The sequence below is a fragment of the Cetorhinus maximus genome, chromosome 13, assembly GCF_964194155.1.
Source record: "Cetorhinus maximus chromosome 13, sCetMax3.hap1.1, whole genome shotgun sequence".
Lineage (NCBI taxonomy): Eukaryota > Metazoa > Chordata > Chondrichthyes > Lamniformes > Cetorhinidae > Cetorhinus > Cetorhinus maximus.
In genome coordinates this window covers 89,600,773-89,613,921 of record NC_135891.1, presented here as the reverse complement: position 1 = coordinate 89,613,921, position 13,149 = coordinate 89,600,773, and the positions used below count along the sequence as shown (strand labels likewise).

The 13,149-nt window shown below is 42.2% G+C and overlaps 1 protein-coding gene across 3 annotated transcripts in view; it reads left to right on the top strand.

Moving 5' to 3' along the window:
• The first annotated feature begins 203 nt into the window (after positions 1-203).
• atcaya (ATCAY kinesin light chain interacting caytaxin a) overlaps positions 204-13,149 on the top strand; it is a 45,138-nt gene continuing 32,192 nt past the window's right edge. Inside the window, exons 1-4 of one of the 3 annotated variants that reach the window (XM_078555720.1) lie at positions 204-711; positions 842-957; positions 8,383-8,447; positions 9,798-10,019. In XM_078555720.1, the coding sequence (XP_078411846.1) occupies positions 881-957; positions 8,383-8,447; positions 9,798-10,019 (364 nt within the window). In that variant the 5' untranslated portion in view covers positions 204-711; positions 842-880. Of the gene's footprint in view, positions 712-841; positions 958-5,576; positions 5,589-5,932; positions 6,073-8,382; positions 8,448-9,797; positions 10,020-13,149 lie in introns of those variants that run through there. The other 2 variants (XM_078555722.1, XM_078555721.1) reach the window with 2 other exon arrangements.

Genomic DNA, 13,149 nt, shown 5'->3' with positions numbered 1-13,149 from the left:
TTTTTTTAACCATAGGGTTAATGTAATAACCCTTTATCAGACACATGACACATCCTATCTGCACTCCTTTTTATACATTCTTTACTGGTCTCTGCCGTTTTCATCCTATGCACACATGGTAATATACATTGCACAAAGCTCTGACCTGACACCATGCATCCCTTTGGACTTTTTTGTCAGTCTGGCAGAGAGGAAATGTTTGAGTGAAGGAGAAAGATGGAAGTTGCAAAGTGAGGAGTTGGAGAGGGAGAAGATAAAGCAGCATTGAACGGTGTACAGATAAAGGGGAGATGCGGTGCAGGTTGAACAATATGTTCTGATTTCTCCCTTCTTTCGGTGATTGGATGATGCTGGCAGATTTCATCACAGAGTGCCACCAATCAGGGTAAGGCTGCTGATTGCTGATGTGTCTGCCAACCTGGTAATTACCTCTGTACGCAGCACTGTTCCTGCCAGGAGTCTGCTGGCAAGGAAAAAATTAAGTCTGTGATTGGTATTTGCACCCATAATGGTGATGAGAGCAGAGATATACCCAGCACAGAAAGATTCTATGTGAAGGTGGGCAAAGGATCAGCTATTTAAGCCGCTGCTTTCAGAATTAACAATTTAAATTGTCTACTTGAGGACGAACAGACGGAGGAATATGTCGGTGATGGACAAAAGGACCATTTCTTATTAAAATAACGAGCTATAAAGGATCAGAGACGGAATGTAAGTGGTCCTTTTCAAACCGTTTTGTTTTTTGTTGTTATTTCAGTGATGGTTAAATGATGTCTCATGATTTTATGTGCTTATGCTGGATGGCTGTTTTTAATAAATATCATTTATGACATCTGTTCAGCTGCTGAATTTTTTAGTGCCCTCCATCTTCGGGATTCTGATGGGGACCAGTGAAGCAGCGCTTCGAATGGAAAATGTTGAACTGAAGGAGGAATGGCAGGATGATGATTTTCCCAGGTTAGCTATCCAGATGCTCGCACATCTCCACATTTACATTAGTGCTGAGAGCCCATCAATTTTCAAGGGAGCAATCCTGCCCAGGCTGACAGCTGTTAGGGACACAAAGCCCTGCTGAAGACATTTATGGCATTAACTCTTTCACTGCCTGCCTCACTGCCATGGTTCCAGATTCATTGCCTGATGTGATGTGCCTTTCTGGCTTCCTCTAATGCTTTCAATCTCAATTTTGTCCCAATCTTCCCCAAAGGAAGGCGTCTGATCATGCTAGTGGGGGTGTGGAGGGGGGAGTTGTGGGGAGGAATCTGCTAGTGTCCTGTATTCCCTGCTGGAAAGTGCGTGCTAGTAAGCATGGTTGTTGGATGAACAGACATGGTTATAATGCTACCTGTGGCTGACTAGCCTACTGATTCTGACCAGGTGAGCTACCGTATGGTAGTCGTCACATATGGAGCTGGAGCCCAACAACCATCAACACCTTCAGGAGAGAGGCAAAAATCCATGAGGAAAAAAATTTTAATGACTCAAAGACAATGGAGCAGTGGATCCACAATCTAGTCCATCCATTGTGTATCAATACATCTAAATTAATAACAATACCTACATTCCTATTATGCCTTTCATTGTCTCAAAGTGATTTATATAATACCAGCATTGAAGTATAGTGACTGATTTTGTGTAGACAAAACACAGTAACCAGGCAACTCTATCAATATCCCACAAACAGCAGTGAGATAAAGGCAAAACAAAAACAGAATTACCTGGAAAAACTCAGCAGGTCTGGCAGCATCGGCGGAGAAAAGATAAAGGACCAGTTGTGGGAGGAATGTCGAGCTGGACAGCTCCTCCCTCTTCTTCAAATAGTGTCATGGGATCTGTAGTGCCTCCCAAAACTAAAGAACAGGCGGTTGTTAAATCTCAGTGTGACATCTTTAACATCGTGTTGCGAAGACTGTAAAAATGCATATGGGACCCTTGGTTTTATAAATAGAGGCATAGAATACAAAAGCAAGGAAGTTATGCTGAACCCACATATCACTGGTAAACCATCATTGAGAGAGTTGTGTCTCAGTTATGTAGAGAGACAAGAGATGCTGGGGTTGTTCTTCTTAGAACAGAGAAGGTTAAGAGGTGATTTATTAAAGGTGTTCAAAATCATAAAGGGATCTGATAGAGCATGTAAGGAGCTATTGTTTCCATTGGCTGGAGAGTCAGTATAATCAGAGGACACAAATGGAGATAATTGTCAGAAAAAGAGAGGCAGTGAGAAGAAATGTGTTTATGCAGCAAGTTGTTATGATCTAGAATACTTTGCTAGAAAGGTCAGTGGAAGCAGATTCAGTAGTAACTTTCAAAAAGGAATTGAATATTTACTTGGAAAAGAGAAGATTGCAGGGCTATGGGGCAACAGTTGGTCCCGACATGATGGGCCAAGTGCTGGATTATTCTATGAATTTATCTGAAGGATGGCATCCTCAACAATGCTCAGTGCCAGCTTAGGTTTTGCTTCAAGTCCTGGAGTGAGGTTTGAACCCACAGCTTTCCCAACTCCAAGAAAAGAGTGCTATATTGAGCCAAGCATACAAACAATATGTGTTAGAGTGAGTACCATATTACAGAGAGGATTTTTTATACAGAATTTACTTCTGGCTGCTCAAAGTTCAGATCTTCAATTTCCTGCTTTGCCATAAAGTCTAGTTTCACCTTCTGAAGAGTTCCTAGACAAAACAATACTAACTTAATAGCTAATAACTAACCTAATAGTTAATGTTCTCGTGTTTACCCGAGGGAATTGGAAAAGGTATTTCAGAAACCCATTCCACAGAGTCACCTGGAGGCCAGAGCCTGCAAACACCACGATCATTGACAGCAAAACTGAAAGGGAAATATTGACAAAAAGGTGTGACTGAAAATTGTAAGACAGGAAGTGCATACCCAATGCAAGATTTTTTTTTGCACAACATAGATACATTTAGCATTGCATGAAGTGAATGAGGTGCTTAGACATTGTATATAGTCACCAATGCAGGTGACTAAACAACTGCACTATTTGGTGCTGTTAGTTTGAGACGGGCTTGTCCAAAGTATAGAACTCCAGTATTCCCCAAGTGCAGGTCTCTCAGAATCCACACAGTAGTCGGGTAATAGTCAGGATTGTGCATTTTGACATAAACAGAATGACCTTGAACAAGAAGTGCTGGCAACACTGGGTGTAAAGGAAAGAGTTTATGCTCGTAATCAACACACACTTTTGGAATAATGGACTGGCCACAAGCTATCAATTTTTTACATTCTACTTTCACAGTGACCTTAATACAACTGGGGGTTGGCATTCATAGCCCATCTCCCATGCATTTGTGCCTATTGACAGACATGCTACCCCATGTGGCTCTTGGCTTTCATTCGTGGGACCCTCCTGACAGTGGGATGTTCATTGGACAAATTCAGATTTGTTCCCTTTTTGTTGCTGGGCAGCAAAAGTAGGTAAAGGAAGGGTCCTGCATTTTAATTGTGCCTTTCACAACTTATGGGTATCCCAAAGAAATGAATGAAATATGTTTTGAATTATGGCCAGTTTGTGAACACCAAGGTCCCACCATAAGAAATTAGATAAATTACCAAATAAATTATTTTTTTAAATAATGAGCGATATGTATTTTCCAGGGGATGCTATTCAGAGGTGGAGCTATCCCAATTTTAACCCAACAAGTTGAAAGGGGCCATATTAAAATAGTAGTGCCTGGCCTTCACTTGACACTTGCCTAGAGTGGCATAACTGAAATCAGGAGATCCCTGAGCTAACAGTGAATGGGGAAACTGCACATGTAGACCCGTAGCTTATCATGAATGTAAAAGGCAAAATACTGCAGATTCTAGAAATCTGAAATACAAACAGAAAATTCTGGAAATACTCAGGTTTCTCAACACCTTTAGTGAAAGAAAGAGTTAACGTTGAGATTTTACCAGCCCCCAGGTGGCAGGCTAAGCAATGGGGGAGGGTGTGGGGAAGGCCGGTAAAATGCCAGGGAGGGTTCCCAATGCATTCCGCCACCAGGCCACAGTCCCAGTAGTGGGAATGGCAGCGTCTTGTCCACCAAGGGCGGTCAGTTTACATAATTGAAGGGCTATTTTCCTAGACCACTGACATTTTGCCAGCAGTAGAGTACCTTCACCCCCCACCCCCCGCCACCCCCATCCCCAGCTGCCGCATAGAGAGGCTGCCAGCTGCATGGAGGTGGCCTCCCAATGGCTTCCTAACAGTGGCCATCAGAGCCAGAGGCTTCATGGCCCAAGGAGGAGGACTCTGGTGACAATGGCCACCTTTGCAGTCCTGGCACCGCCGCTACAGTGGTTTCCCCTCTGATTGCTGGGAGCTGCCTGTGTGCCCCTGCACAGGAACAAACTTTTTACCTCCCCCACAAAGATTGCTGCTGCAGTCCTGCTGCCCACCTCTGAATTCACATATGCTCCTGACATTGGGCTCACCTCATGCCAGGAAAATCCCAACCAACATTTCAGGTTCATTCTGACGAAGGATCACAGACCTGAAAAGTTTACTCTTATGAGTAAGATTGGTAATTTTGTGCTCATTTTTCTGGAAGTGTGGAGATTGCGCCCCCCCCACTAGTAATTGGATCGAAGTAGCCCAAATTTATTTTGTGCAGCATCTTTGTAACCAGAAGATGGGGGAGAGATTTTCATCCAATCAGTTTCAGCTTGATTCCAGTGAATTATGGAAAGCCAGCACTCACTTTCTGTGCTTAAATGTGAAGGTTGGACCCTTGGGGAAGGGACCAGCCACAGCCAAGGAGGAGAAAACGGAGGGGAAAAAAATGACCAAACAAGTAGCAAAGTCTGATGTTTGCAGATAGAACATATCCACAGACTGTCACAATAAACGTTTCTTCAGAATATCACAGCAAACACTCCGTCGGACCATCACAGCTAGCATCATCTTTCAGAAACTTAATTATATTTCACTATTAAGTGGATGTGCCCTGAGGGTCACCAAGGTTAGCAGATGGTTGTTTGAAGAAGTGGAAATATCAGCCACAGCGAGTCAATGACAGGAGATTGTGATCAGTACAGACCCTGACTGACATGGCAGCGTTTAAGATTTAATGTGTGAGCAGTACACTGTGTTCCCTCTAATCCACTTTCAGTTCCAAAAAGGCCTTTGCTGATTATATATAATTTAATACATGTAAGAAATATATATATCACCTAATTGAATTGGACTCTAATCCACATAACATGGGGCTTTTCCGCTCTTTGTGGTTCAACATCACACCAAACAGCGAACTTACCCACTCAGACATTGTTCGGTGCTATTGGCGTCACTGTGCTATTGGAATAAACTTAGAGCTGGATTACATAATGTGTGTGGAAATTGAAAAGACAGAATGTTCATTGTCAACAATACAAATAATATTCCTATCCATCCAAATTTTGTTCCCTCTTCTCCCGATTACCCTCATTTCAACTGTGATGCTCCTATTGTAGAATAGCTGCTACACTCACCACGCCTCATGCATGAAGAATAGTCACTTAAATAAGGAACCTGAGGGTGACTGTGGAACATATACTGCAGCAAGGATTCATCACCGTCAAGAGGGAAGGAGAAACTGAAAGTACAGTAATTAATTGATTTCTTATCTAGAATTCAAGATGCTTTTATTTTTCTATCCTGATCCCTTCAGGACCAGAAGTGATTGAGGAGCAGGGGCAAACAGAATCAATCAGTGTGAAGAGACAAGTTTGAGATGCAGCCTGTGCAAGCAGACATAAAGCAATACTGTTCTGACTAGGTTAAATCCTTTGTTCCCATCAGCCTGAAGAGATGCTGATCCCTGTGGAGATGTTGGGCATGCTCAGTTCACATTCCACTCATTACAACTGCTTAGCTTGTTCCATTTAATCTGTGTAGGGGGAGTGGAAGTGGGGGTGTCTGTAATATCCCTTACAAGGAAAAATACCCCAATCATGTGACAGTACCATCAAAATGGTGGCAGGACTGTAATCCCCAACTGTTTCTGCAGACACATTTCTGACAGCAATAGATTATTTTCACACGATTTATTTACTTGCCTACTGATGAAAAAAAAATTCAGCAAGGTGAGATGCTATTTCTATTTGCGATATTCTGATTTGTTCCATTAAGATCAAATGTTAATATTCAGACAATCTAAAAATGTTTCTAAGCATTTTCTTGGCTTGTTTATTTGATATATCAGATTTTCACTCTGTTAATGCTTGAGGTGTTTTGAATACTTGATTATATGACAGTGTTTAATTATTAGACCAGTCTGACTGAATCCAGTGCTATGCAGCACTGTTCACCAGCTGACTTCCATTTTGAATCCCGTTGTGCTGTCTCCCCTTGCAATGTTTAAATCTGGATCTCTCTGGTGTGCTGCTGTTATTCCTGCTGCCCTTGTGTGCTGCAGGTGTATGGACCATTCTACACAGAGCCAAGGTCTGTGGGAGAGCCCCCTGTACAGAGTGCAGCTGAATCTGAAGTCCTTGTCTCTGAGCAGTGTGATTAACGTTTCTGGGTTCCAGCTGGCATCTTTAGAAGTTTCATCATTTTGGCTCTCTCCTTAGCTCAGTGGGTAAATGTACTCGCCAGAATTGGAATTAAGCCACACAGACTGGGAAGGTCCCAGATTTGATCTGCAGACATAGCTGCTCTCAGTCGAAGCAACATTTGGTGCGTTACACTGGGGCCCAGAAAGGAAAGAGAAAAATACCAAGCCAGAATCTGTGTTCTCAATTGCTCTCCAGTAACCTCTTTTGTAAAGTTTGCGTGTGTAGTTGTTGAGTACAGACAGTGTTAGATTGGCCATGTTCACCCCCTCGCCTGAAGAGCCTACAAACACTCAGCACCTCAGAATCAGGCTAATTACATAATGTACAACATGGTAGAACTGCACATCAACACTTATTGCCTCAGCTTACAAACAAAGAATTGTTACTTGGGCATGGTAACGGAGGTGAGCTGGTACCTTTGGAATTGGTACTCCGCAGGAACAGCACTATTAGGTCAAGTGGGGGAAGAGGACTGGGGACAGAAGAAATCAGTGGGGGTTAATTTGGAGGGTGTCCATGACAGAAACACATCCCAAAGGAGACTGAACTGTGAAAGAGTTGGAGGATACATGCCTCAATAACTATCGAAAGTACAGCAGCTTGAGTTAGCTCAAATACACTAGATTTAAGTTCAAAATAGCAAAGGAAGATAGTAGTAAGTAGTACAACACCTTGTCATGTCAACACTTCAAAATGCTTCACTCAGTGAATCGCTTCAAAGTTTTGTTGAATGCAGTGGCCATTTTGGACACAAACTGAAATGAGATGAAGTCAATCAATTTTTTTGCTGACGGAAGAATACTGACATGGGGGAAACCCTGCTCTTCTTTGAATAGCATGATGGAATCTTAATATCCACATGAGCCGTCAGTAATAGTTTGAAATCTGAGATTTTTAATTTTTGCACGCTATGAGTATTAAAGAATATGGAGCCAAGGCAGGTGGATGGTCTACTCCTGTTCCCCTATTGCTAAAATAGGGAGGAAAGGTCTCAGTTTGTGGGAAGGTTGGGATACAAACCTGGAACTTGGTCAAGGCCTAAGGTGCTGCCCTAAGATCACAGGAAAAACTCAAGCCACTGACCATCCTACACAAAAACAGAATTACCTGGAAAAACTCAGCAGGTCTGGCAGCATCGGCGGAGAAGAAAAGAGTCGACGTTTCGAGTCCTCATGACCCTTCAACAGAACTGAGTATAGTTAGGAGAGGGGTGAAATATAAGCTAGTTTAAGGTGGGGGGCGGGGGGGGCAGAGAAGTTGAGGGTGGGGTGGCTGCAGGTACAAGCAAGCAGTGACAGGAGCAGACAATCAAAAGATGTCACAGACAAAAGGATCAAAGAGGTGTTGAAGGTGGTGATATTATCTAAGAAAATGTGCTAATTAAGAATGGATGGCAGGACACTCAAGGTACAGCTCTAGTGGGGGTGGGGTGGAAAGACTGACAAGGTATTAGTTGTAGATATTAATATAATGGAAATAGGTGGGAAAAGAAAAATCTATATAAGTTATTGAAAAAAAACAAAAGGGATGGGGAAGAAACGGGGTGGGGATTGGGGGAGGGAGTTTAAGATCTAAAGTTGTTAAATTCAATATTCAGCCCGGAAGGCTGTAAGGTGCCTAGTCGGAAGATGAGGTGCTGTTCCTCCAGTTTGCGTTGGGCTTCACTGGAACAATGCAGCAAGCCAAGGACAGACATGTGGGCAAGAGAGCAGGGTGGAGTGTTAAAATGGCAAGCGACAGGGAGGTTTGGGTCTTTCTTGCGGACAGACCGCAGGTGTTCTACATCCTACAGTTGAACTTCTGATCAAATATAATAAATTTCTTTTTGCTCTGCAGACCAATACCAGAGGAACAAGGGATGGATGTTCTTGGAAGATTACCAGCTCTAGAAAATAGAACTTGTGAGTCTTATCTATCTTATCTTTTTCTTTTGTCAATTTTAGCTCTTCAGCATAAGAGTTGTTGGTGCTGGGAAATCGAACATTTGAACACTTGTCCAGTTCAGTCACCAACTGAGCAATATAGCACAGGTTACATAAAGGATAAAATTCCCTCTACAATGCTCCATTAAGCATTCCCAGAGCATGTTGAGCACATATTAGATGCAGAATAATGTTCCCTTGATACTGTTCCAATAATGTGTCTCAACTCTAACCTCAGTGTGCCATTTTTCCCATTTCTCATACCAGCCATGCCATGACCTTTCTGAGTTAGAGTGCCCATTGGTGAATAGGGACAAGTCTGTGTTCTAGGAATTGGATTAAAACTCATGAACCCAGTTCACAATGGAGTCTTGTTGCAAATAGCTGGAGGAGACTTCATCCTTCCTGTCTTGGTTGCATTTGAACCCAAATTTTGGGGTAAAGGGATTTACTGCACCAGCTAACTGCCTGATAGGAGATCCTTGTTGTCTCTCCATGTGCTAGATTTACACCCAGAGGTTAAAGGATACCCACTGGGTGTTCAACCTCTGCTTCTGTTTAGGATATTTTGTGGTGAGTTTGCTCACTTTTACTACTATAAATAAAGATCAATAATAGCTATCCTCCTTCTGTCTGTTGGTTCCACTTCTTGTGGATACAGTAGTATAGTAGTTACTTACTGCACTAGTAATTTAGACAACAGGAGTTCAAGTGCCACCATGGCAATTTGAATTCAGTTTAAAAAGACCTGTAAATAAAGAATTTGGTATCGGTGACTTTGGTGTCATAAAGCCTGTCTGGTTTCTTTAAAGTAGGAGACCTCCCTTCCTTACTCAGCCTGTTGTCCACCAACATAGTTGATTCTTAACAACTTCTCCGAAGTGGCCTAGCAAACCGTGCAGTTATATCAAACTGCTACCTAGTGGTCCAAGTAGAAAGCCAAACATTGCCTTCTGAAGGTAATAAATGTTGGCCTTGCCAGCAACACCCACAGCATGAAAATGAGTTAAAGAAATCGGCACAATCCAGCTGGATGTCTGGACGTGCCCAAGAAACTGTGCTGATACTGTCCAAATGTAAAGTCTTCTAACCATTAGAGGAAACTTTGATTCTTTCATAAAATGTCTAACTTAAGTTATAGAGGTTAAAACAGCATGATCCATAACTTTTGGGTCATTGAGGTCAAAGGACAGTCCCAGACTTGGGTTCAGGAGTCAAAGGGCAGTGCAATCCAATAACTGTGCAAGCTAATTTTAGATTCTAATGTATCATTGAAAGTGTACATACTCAGCAATACTAGTAACTGTCTGTGTCTCTGTTTCTGGTCAGTGCCCCCTAACACACTGAATATCATTGGGAATCATCCGAAGCGTAAGACTCTTGTTGCCCCAGAAATTAACATCTCCCTGGATCAGAGCGAGGGCTCCATCTTGTCAGATGATTACCTGGATACACCTGACGACCTCGACATTAATGTAGATGATCTGGAGACTCCGGACGAGACAGACTCCCTGGAATATTTAGGAAATGGAAATGAGTTGGAATGGGAAGGTAATTCTGAAAAATTTATTTGGCTTTCAGTTTTCTCCCCTCTGACCCAGAAGGGGACTACTGCTAGACTGCTTCTTCCTCCGTTACAGATTCCTCTGGGACCTCACCCAAGTGGCCATTCATTATAATATGAGCCAAGCCAGGTTTACAATGGTCAAGAATGTCCAAGCTGATGAATTAAGAGTTACAATGCCACAGCATTGAGGCATCAACTGTAAGTTTGGAGTTCATTTCCAATTTCTATCACGATTGGTGAAAAGAGAGCGAGTATTACCCGTACTCACTGTGCTGCTTGGTTGTCCCTTCTGGTTGGTCGATATTGTTTATGACTGTGGAGCTTGCTCTGTAGTGGGCCATCTTTTCCTATTGGATATTCACTTCAGAATGAATAAAATGGGTTCTCTCTATAAAGAACAACACCGAGTATAAGGGTTAATTCTGCAAGGCTCCACTGCTGGCACAGAGCTCTCTGGACACAGGAGTGAGTAGCAGACTTTAAGATTACAGTCTCAATTTTCCTACCAGTGCTCATTGCTAACAAGGCTCCATGTTGGCAAGACAGCCTTGCAAACTGACCTCTGTCAAATAAATGTACAAATAATGTCTATGAAATGTGAACAGAGTTCACAAGCTGTGACGTAGTGCAGCTGTCTCCTGTGGATATGGCAACTACCCATTTAGTATTGGTGCAAGTATTCAGTGTTGTCATTGTAAGTGTAATGGTGGGTGTATGAATCTTTCTTACTGTGTCCAGATGAACTGTGAAAACTTTACAGTTTTGGATCCTGATCTTACAAACATGGAATGCGTCTGGAGAGAGCATTTTAAGCTGTACAACACTAGGATGGAGCATTGATGGCTACAAGTCTGTTATCTGAGAGAACAAATTGAGGGAATAATTTCAAATGATCACACAAGAATTAGAATGAACACTGTTGAAGTTTGATTTTTCTTGAATTTTGAGACGACAGCGCTTATTAAATCCAACGCAGATGATCTTCACCATTCAGCATATTCTTTATGACACTATGATGCTCATGTTGAGACCAATAACACATTATGTTATAACAACACTGTATCTGTTAGCAATCAAGTATGATGGGGTATGTGTGACAGCAAATAAGTGTGACACTTGCAGGAAGTGTGTGCCATATGCATGGCTTGTAAAATCTACCAATATCTTCCCATAAATCTGACATTCACACTTCCTGCCTCCACAGATTGACTTCCTGCAGTCATGTTTTTGTCACATTTTTGTGACAACTACTTCCCATTATAAGTTTTTACATCCACATTTATAATGGGAATTGCCTCTGTAAACATATCACTTATGAGTTTAAATTCGCTGAAAGCATTCGAAAGGGAGCAGGGCAAGTTCCTGAACATAGCAAACATATCCACATATCTGTATGTTAGATGGCTTATTGGGTATTGTGTCTGCCAGCATTTCTCAAATAATTTGAAAAGCAAGGTAACAAATTTCAACAGCTTAATTAGAAAGGTAAAAAGTTAGAAAATTTATGACACAGACTGAAGCCGTTTAGCCCAATGTGTCTGTGTCAACTAAAAAATATAATCCAGTCTAATCCTACTTTCCAGCTCTTAGTCCATAGCAGTGTAGCGTACGACACTTCAAGTGTATATTCAAGTATTTTTTAAATGTGTTGAGGGCTTCTGCCTCTACCACCCTTTTAAACTGTGAATTCCAGACCCCCACCCCCTACACCCTTTGGTGTAAAAGTTCTCAACTCTCCCTTAATCCTTCTACGAATTACTTTAATTCTGTGTCTCCTAGTTATTGACCTCTCTGCTAAGGGAAGTAAGTCCTTTCTATCCACTTTATCGAGGCCCCTCATAATTTTGTACACCCTAATTAAATGACTTCTCAGCCTCCTCTGTTCCAAAGAATTAACCCCAGCCCATTCAAGCTTTCCTCATAGCTAAAATTCACCATTTTTGGCAATATTCTTATAAATCGCTCCGTATATCCCAACCCGCCTGCACCCTCCCTCCCCACCCGTTGACATAAAAAGTATATTTAGTGCTATTCAAGAAAGTCATGGCTGAGTTATGTCTATGCGGGATAGAATAAGAATAAGCATGTGCTAAATGCACACATGTTGTATAGCCTTTGTTTTGTGTAAACTTCAGAATAATTATTAAAGTGAGAGAGATGGGGAGATAGAGAAGGAAGTGTGAGAGAGCACGGGCTGAATTTTCCTCCATTATTCCCATCCAAAACTGGGAACCTAGAATTAATTGGACAAGAAGGTGTGCTATATGCCCCTTCCATGCCCACTGCATATGAATGACAACAAGGAGGCAGACCCGGTAAGCTGCCCCATTTTTATCTCTGCCAACCCCAAGGAGGAAATTGGTGAGCTATGTGTTAATGATTGTAAGTTGTCCAACTCTACGTGGAGGGAGTGGGTCCATAATGCCCTCCTCTCCGTATATATGAGCCCCAGTTACCAAGCTTTGCAAGCTTTGGTCTTAGCTGAAGCTTGAATAAAATGTTGAAGTCCTCTTCGGGGCTGTTCTGCCCTCTTCAATATTCTCACTGCCTTTTCAGTTGTGGTAGCAACAGTCCCACTGTAGAATTCTCTACCACTGCAGTGGGCTCCCTTTTGTTGGGTGGGCTGGGAGTATACGGTACTATATCAAATGACCCCTAACTCAAGAAAATGGAGTCACAGCAGGGTCACAGCGGTTGCCTACAGCTACCTCACTAAAGAAAGGAGAATCCAGCCAAGGGTGTCTTTGTTTTCCAGTTTTCAAAAAGATAAACATTCTAAAGCTGACAACTTGGCTTGGCTGAGTGAGGGAGGAAGAGGGATAAAAGAAGAATCAAAAGGGAGAACAGGGATTGAAAGGAAGAGAAAGTTGAGAAAGAATTTGGGATTGAGAGAAGTGGCAGTAAGATTAGGATTGAGAGAGAACGAGAGGGTTTAAGGAACATGGGTTTAGGAATCAGAGTAATTTGCTCTTGGTCCCTGTGGTTTAGCTGAGTCACAGAATAGGGATTATAATACCAGTTATTGATTGGGGCCATTGCCTCATCTGTCTATGGATACATTACAGTGCATTTTTATGCATGTATCTGCCTTTTTTGCTTGTCACACCTACATGG